This window comes from Macrosteles quadrilineatus, unplaced genomic scaffold, assembly GCF_028750875.1.
Source record: "Macrosteles quadrilineatus isolate MER2022 unplaced genomic scaffold, UCM_ALF_1.0 Scaffold_2__2_contigs__length_208266976, whole genome shotgun sequence".
Taxonomy (NCBI): Eukaryota; Metazoa; Arthropoda; class Insecta; order Hemiptera; family Cicadellidae; genus Macrosteles; species Macrosteles quadrilineatus.
The window spans coordinates 66,540,486-66,548,226 of record NW_026542595.1 but is presented as its reverse complement, the minus strand read 5'-3'; the positions used below and the strand labels follow the sequence as shown (position 1 = coordinate 66,548,226).

At 40.9% G+C, this 7,741-nt stretch overlaps 1 protein-coding gene across 1 annotated transcript; it reads left to right on the top strand.

Moving 5' to 3' along the window:
- Positions 1–5,496: 5,496 nt before the first annotated feature.
- LOC128984357 (ATP-dependent DNA helicase PIF1-like) lies at positions 5,497–7,125 on the top strand. Its single transcript, XM_054403666.1, has one exon. It carries the CDS (start codon positions 5,497–5,499, stop codon positions 7,123–7,125), a length of 1,629 nt encoding a protein of 542 aa, XP_054259641.1.
- Positions 7,126–7,741: the final 616 nt, after the last annotated feature.

Genomic DNA, 7,741 nt, shown 5'->3' with positions numbered 1-7,741 from the left:
ATCCCCAGCCCGGTACAGGAGCACCTGGACGAGATGGAGAAGGAAGAGAAGAACAAGGAAGAGCCAGATGTTGTGCCGACTCAGCCGACCCCAACCCCGACCGAAACGCCCAGCCTAAGACCCCGTCCTAGCTGGACGGCAAGAGCGGCGCGACCGACGCGACCGACAACAGCGACAGATACAAACACATGTTAAGTAATGGGAGTGTCCTAGCTGAGCAGCAACAGCGGCGCCGCTCTTGTCGGTCGCGCTACAAGCGCTTCAAGATACAAACATGTTTGTATTTGGTAGCGCTACACCGGCGACGCGACGGATCAGCACCCAAAACAGCTGCCTCATTCTATGACGCGTCGCCTTGTCGCACCGCTCAGTGTGGACACACATTTAGCCAGGAACGGTAACACTTTGATCAACTAGAGATCTATAACTCACGCCTAAGAAGCCTAGGGAACGGTGAGCAAAGATCTAACCTAAGCTGGGTATTTGTGATGAGGTATATCATAAGTCAGTTTGAATTTCATAGAAATGTGTTGCGAAACTGCAGTTTGCATCACGATTGAGGTTAACCAAGTCTACTTATTTATTGTAAATACAAGTCTCTATTATTTTTAAATGGGCTATACTAAGTGCATTTGCTATTGAAGAAAAAGCACTTTGGTTAGGCATACATTAGGGAGAAGAACAGGATCACAAGTAAATTACCAAAAATTCTGACGGTTGTTACATACTTGATATTTCTCCGCTACCAGGAAGCTTCTTTGGAGGGTAGTAGAAGTTCTAGTTGTAAGATTCTACTACTATTCTCTCAAGCTGTGTTATACAGGGTGTTCCATAACTCTCTGGAGACATGTATATAGCGTTATTGCTTAGGTCAAAAAACACATTTCACCATAGGAACATGGGTCTGTAGTGCCTAGTTTACCATCTGTCTGTACTTACCTATGTGTTTTTTACAAAAAAAATAATAACTCCTAAACGGTTTGAGGAACAGCGTTGAGATTCTGCAAAACTATTTATCCTATTAAGACCAATTTTCGTTTAAAGTAGAAAAAAATCATAAACCCTTTAACCTTCCGTCGAGCGCATTGATTTTCAAACACTAAAGGGCGCTCACGGAAGTTACCTCTGGGAGTACATAAACATTTTAGCAATAAAACTGTAATAAAAACATTTTTTATGAGTCATTACACTATTACTTAAGTTGTATACCAAATAGAAAATGTTATAGTAAAAAATAAAAACGCGTAAGTGTTGTGGATAAAAAGATTTACTTTTTGTACCTATACAATGTTATCGTAACGATTATAATATTATTATAAAACAAATTTTAATATTGTATGACATAAAAACACGTAAATGGTCTTAAAAAATAATAACTTTGTACAAGGACAACTCATTCAATCAAAGCTCTTAGACAAAAATTGCATCAGTTGTAAGGGTTTTTTTTTTAGAAGGATATAATTTTAATTCGAAAGACGATTGTACAGTATTTTAGTTAGAAGACGATTTTATTTTACTCAGAAGGAAGTGTTATTTTACTTAAGAAACTAGTTTTAATTTTATAAATATAAATGTGATTTTAACCCGAAGGTATATGTATTATTTCCTCAAGTATAAATACTTAGTTTATAACAGAAGAATATTTTGTTCTTGAAGCCAAGGTGGGTTTTGTTGTCATCGGGACGTATCAGAGCGATAAGGCATGAGCGGGCAGTGCACCGTCGAACTGTCCGTCCAAGCGCGTTGCAACCTGCACTCGCGACCTTTGTACTGATGTATGGAAAATTCCTGCCCTCATGGGAGGGTATATAAAGGTCTAGGTACGGTGGGAGGACAGTCAAGACAGATCACTCGTGCGGTACGGAAGTTAGACGGCTTGGTGAGTTAACGGTAGTTTTAAAAAAGATATTTCATGTGCTTAAGAATATTTTGCACTGGAATTCGACCATTCGATAGATAGGCTATAAGATAGTTTTAAATAAATTTCATGTGCATAAGAACATTTTGCACTGAAATTCTACTTTTCAAAAAATATAAAATATAAAAATTATATTTTAACGTCAAACCTATAACGTGTGCAAAAGAATCCGAATATTTTGCACCGTTGACGACAAAAGTAAAGTTTACTTTCGTGAGTAGTTAGCGAATGGGGTTTCTGGGACAAAGTAGTTAAAGTGATCAGATTTACGTTAAATTCGATATATAAACTCGACCTGCGCTTAAGAAAATTAAGCACGGTTACCCACGATATTCTTCAACACGAGTAGTTAGCGAAGGGGGTTTCGGGGACAAAACAGGTAAAGTTCCCAGATTCAATTCAAATTCGATATATAAACTCGACCTGTGCTTAAGAACATAAAGCACGGTTACTTAGGGTATTTTTCTCATACCGGCACCGGCTCTAGGTAATTTACTTAAGTTTAGGTATCTAATCGGACTACCCAGTTAGAAGACCAGGTAAGGTTAGAGTTAGTCGGGTGTGGCAGTACATGGTGCACCGCTAACCCAGAGTCAGGTATGTTTAAAGGAAACGTGTGCAATAGTTATATATTGCACCATACGGTTAGGTTGCGTGTGCAATAGTTATATATTGCACCGCTCGGGGTTAGAATAGGCGTAAGGGAGTTCGGCCCGCGTTTATTTTACCCAACGACGATTTTCAGCCATCGAGGCAATAACCAAACTTATTTCCGACCGATTACTAGGTCTGTGATAGCTGTGATGAAAAGAGTTGAACTGGAGTAAGCTTTTGCTTGACTCATACTCATTTCTGAGCTAAGACTTAATATTTACGTTAAGTCGAACCTTGGACGAAATTACCCACGCTTCGACTGTTTTATCCGACAAACTTTATTTGTGAGGTACGTTTTTCGACACCCCGGTAATTTTAACCGTTTTAGTATACTACTACTACAAAATTTACTATACAATTGTTGACCCGGCATGTTTCAGAGGGAATGCCAAATATAAAGATAGTTAAAGGGACTTTTACTATAGATACCAGGCCATTTTCTCAATAATTGTGATTTTTTTCAGTACGCCCAACCTCAGCCTGCAAACTGGATACGAAAATTAAGATTGTCGCTGGATTAGAGAGTTTTGCCTTATTGTATACAACACTGTCCTAAAACAAAGGAATTCCAGCAAATTATGTAGGCTATTTTAATTTGTGGTTCTGATTTTAGGATCAAGTGTGAGGATAGGTGACATTAGCCATCTCTTCATCAACCGCCATGCTGCTACTTCTCTAAGCTGCGACATGGACTTGTTTGAGACGTAAGTACAAAAACTTATATTGGAAGAATGATCTTCAACCTTTTGAAGGAAGTATAGAGTGCAATAGATAAAATATAAGTAATTAAGTAGGTACAAAATGTAACATGTTTTATTATACGTGTAAATTATTGAATAATCTATGCTTCCCAGCAATATTTTCACTCTCTCAAATGAAATCACAGTAACATTATTACAATCATAGCGCTCTTACCAATCCCTTTTCTATCATCACGGCAACATTACTACCTTTTGTCACTTTGGTAACTAAACTATACTGATACAAGTGACAAACAACAATGCTATTATTTTCTGGATATACTGGCAATCTCCTGTTATGGAAGCGATGTCATCACCGATTCCCTTCCCATGATCGTGGCGATGTCTATTGTACAATAACGTTTCCCCGCCAATATCAAAATAATCATCCACTATGGCAAATGTAGTTAATGTCATAACAAACAAATATATTTAACAGTTTAACACCTCACGGTAGTGTTGCTATGGCCATTTGTTAATAGCAGCAAAAATTATAAAATTTATCTATATATAAAGCCAAAAGTACCCTTGAACTTTTGAGAAAACTACAAGTCTCACCCCCATAAACCATATACTTAAAATGTTCGACATGGCGAGAAACCTTGCGCAAAACTATCCATTGATCATAAATTGCCATTTAAGGTCGTAATTCCTTTCTAAAGGGAACTTTTGGATAACTTTTGGACTTTTGGATAAAAGGTTGTACAAAAGTAGTAGCTTCATTGTTTTGTGTAATAGTTTTACATATTTTAACTGTTAAGGACATTTTTTAAAAACCTTCCTAATAAGAAATGAATAAAATATTATCAAGTTCTAAATTCATGGCTACAAGGTAAATTTTGTAGATGTTAAAAAAAGTCTAAAAAATATATTTAAAAATAAAGATTGTTCATAATGGTGCATATCATGAATAGTGTGTTTATTTATTTTTCAGGATGGATATATGGAGTATCGTATTTAAATTAGATGCTGAAGAACACGATTGTGTACCGAATAGATGGATTATATCAAAAGAGCGGAGTTGGTATCCTGACAAATCTAAAAACACTGCTATTAGATTGGCTAGGGAAAAAACTCCTGTGATAAAGGAAAATGATTGGATCCAACTGCGAATATCAATTGTGAAGTTTGGTAAGTAAAAATGCAGGTTACCCTCTGTCACTGCGGTGAACCAGACATCGAGTGTCCCTTTATCGTATTAACCACGACTGTTGTGTTCATGAGTAATGTATTGCCAGTTTTACACTCCATGTAATGTTTGTAGTTTCTTTGTTGGACAGTACACTGGCCAGTATGCCATTTATTTGTATACATACTTTTACATTTGTAAACTAATCTGGTATAGTCTGGGACAGTCACAGTTTGTGCCTTACTTTATATTTAATTTAATGATAATAAGTGAAAGGGTGTGGATGAGGTTTTCTTCAGTATATTTGTTATTTTTTGAATATTTGTATTTTAAAAATAAAAGATTTATGAGACTTTTATACATTAAATTGATTGGGCCTATTTAAATTACTGTCACAATAGGCTAATACTACTTTAATGATTTTACATTAAAAAGTTTAAACAAGACTATAATGACAAGCTTTATCAATTCAGTTAAGGTCCACCGGTCCACAGAGTTTGTTTTCAATCAGAAGTTTTAAAAATGTGAAGAACATTTATGGCACCGATATCGAGATATGTTTCAGGGAGTCTAAAAATATTCAGAGGTGCACTGGTGGATATACATTAAGACTTAATTAGTCGGATACAGGGTATATCAAATCAGTCAGCAACAACAAATCAGCCTTCATCCGATCAAGCTATAGGACTTGCTCCAACGGTTACCTCCCGCTATCTCCGCGTCCCGCCACCTCCGTGTACCGCTACCTCCGAATTTCAGAGTGACCCCTATAATCCTCGGCTACTTCCTGCATTAAGACTTTTTTAGTCCAAACCTAACCTAACTTAACCTAACCTAACCTAACCTAACATAACCTAACCTGACCTGACCTAACCTAACCTAACCCTCGGGTTAAATTTTCATTAAATCTTCCATCCACGGGGCTTCGCAGCCGTGGATGCAATGGCAGCTAACAACGCAGGCAGTGACGGGATTATAAGGGTCACTCGCCTTTGGCTCGACTGTTTTGGGTCTCACCGAGCAGGACAGAACAGTATTACCTGCGTATCCTGCTTATGACTGTATCTTGCCGTGGTTATGCCGACCTCCTGTCCCGCGGTGGACCAAACTGCCGCACTTTTCAAGGGGTCGCGCGGCATCTTGGCTTGGTGCAAGACGAACAGGAGTACCACTACGCACTGCGCGAGGCCGCCACTTTCATGACTGGCCCGAGACTTCGTTCTTTCTTTGTGATCCTCTGCAACATGGGGGCTCCTGCAGCTCTCCTGTGGGATGCCTTCCGTGATTCCATCTGCGAGGACCACATAGAGCGTAATCCTCTCGATGTTGAACTGGCCTACAAGCTAGGTCTCATCGATATTGATCGGAGTCTTCGTCGGCAGGGTTCTTGCGTCGCAGATCATGGCCTCCCCGATGTACACGATGACACGACGGAGTTGGGCAGAGAACTGCTCTTACACGGTGAAAATCAACAGAGAGTGTTTGTGGAGGAGTGGGTGCCAAAGCTCTCTGTAGATCAAAACCGCGTATTTGAGTACGTTACCTCCGTTCTCAATGCCCCTGCCAGCGGAACGTCGTCGAAAATCATTTTTCTTGACGGTCCGGGAGGCTATGGGAAGACCACTCTGATTCGTGTCATTCTCGCATACGTGAGAGGTTGTCGTCAGGTTGCACTGGCATTCGCTAGCTCTGGGATCGCCGCGGGTAACATGCCTGGTGGAACTACAGCTCACAGCATGTTCCGGTTGCCACTCGACTTCGGTGACGGCACCGGCTTTTGGAACATCACCAACGGCTCCCAGCGAGCAGAGCTCATCAGGGCCGCAAGGCTCATTGTCTTTGATGAGGCCCCGATGGCACATCGGTTCGTTTTCGAGGTTCTTGACAGATCCCTGCGAGACCTCATGCGTTCCAGTGAGCTATTCGGTGGTAAAATATTCCTCTGTTGTGGCGACTTTCGCCAGATCGCGCCTGTCGTTGTAAACGCTCGTACTCCAACTGACATTGTTTGTGTCTCACTTCGGGCTTCCCATCTGTGGCAGCATTTCAAAATTTTTGCCCTGACAACAGCTCATCGGACTAGTAGTTCCACAGCCTATTCCGAATTCCTTCTTAGGGTAGGCAACGGAACTGTCAGTTCGACCACTTTCTTGGAGGGACGGAACGAACAAAGTCCAATTCCGCTGCTCGGGATTAGACAAGTGACGTCTTTGACTGATTTGGTCGATTCCGTCTTTCCCGCAAACGTCCTACTCGACTCTGATATGTGTTCGCGACGCGCAATCCTCTCGACTCTGATAGTGAACGTCAAGGAGATCAACGACCACATCTTGAACTCCCTCGACGGTCATCTGTACGAGCTGAGGAGCGCCGACACAGTCGACAGAGAGAACGACGATGGCCTGGATGTCGACGTTCAACTCCTGAACACGGCTACTGGCAAGGGCGTACCAGACCATGTTCTGCGGCTGAAGATCGGTTCTGTTTGCCTCATTATGAGGAACCTCAACATCGCTGAAGGACTCGTCAACGGCACTAAAGTCATCGTAATCGGCATCACCAACCGCCTGATTACAGTGAGACTTCCCGGACGACGCAACCTATCGGAATTCCCCGGATTACCTTTACTTTTGCGTTTGTCGAGGGTTCGCCGTTACGTGTTCGTCGACGTCAGTTCCCACTGATGTTGGCCTATTGCATGACCGGACACAAGAGCCAAGGTCAGACAATAGATTCAGTCGGTGTTGATTTACGGACCGATTGCTTCACGCACGGGCAACTATACGTCTTGCTCAGTAGGGTCAGACATCCAGACCATATTGTAGTTCTCGTACACCCCGAACGTGTCCGAGATGGAATCGCATACGCAAAGAACATCGTGTATGGCGATCTCCTTCTCTAAACCTGATTTGACATTAGCAGTAGGCTAGGGGATCTGCTTAATCAAAACTCCCCGTTGTGACTTGACAACATCGGCAGTACGATAGGGGGCCTGCCTTATCAAAAGTCCCCGTTGTTGTATAAAGTAGTTAGTAAAGTTTACTAACTTGTACATTTGTAAATAATTGTAAATATGGTTCCGACGTTTCCTGGCCTCCCCGTGGCGGAACTGGATATGCCATAAATTGTATGGCTAACCGACAGGGAAACAAACATTACTTGATCAATTTTCATAAATATATACATGAATATCTACTATAATCTATTTAATTCATATGATACTTTACTATTATCAACTTATTCACTTATCAATCGACATACTAATCAATCTACTCATCTTATACAACAGTTCTCTAATTT

Excerpts from the sequence above, each read along its gene's own strand:
- LOC128984357 (XM_054403666.1), top strand. The coding sequence starts at position 5,497 with ATGACTGTATCTTGCCGTGGTTATGCCGACCTCCTGTCCCGCGGTGGA.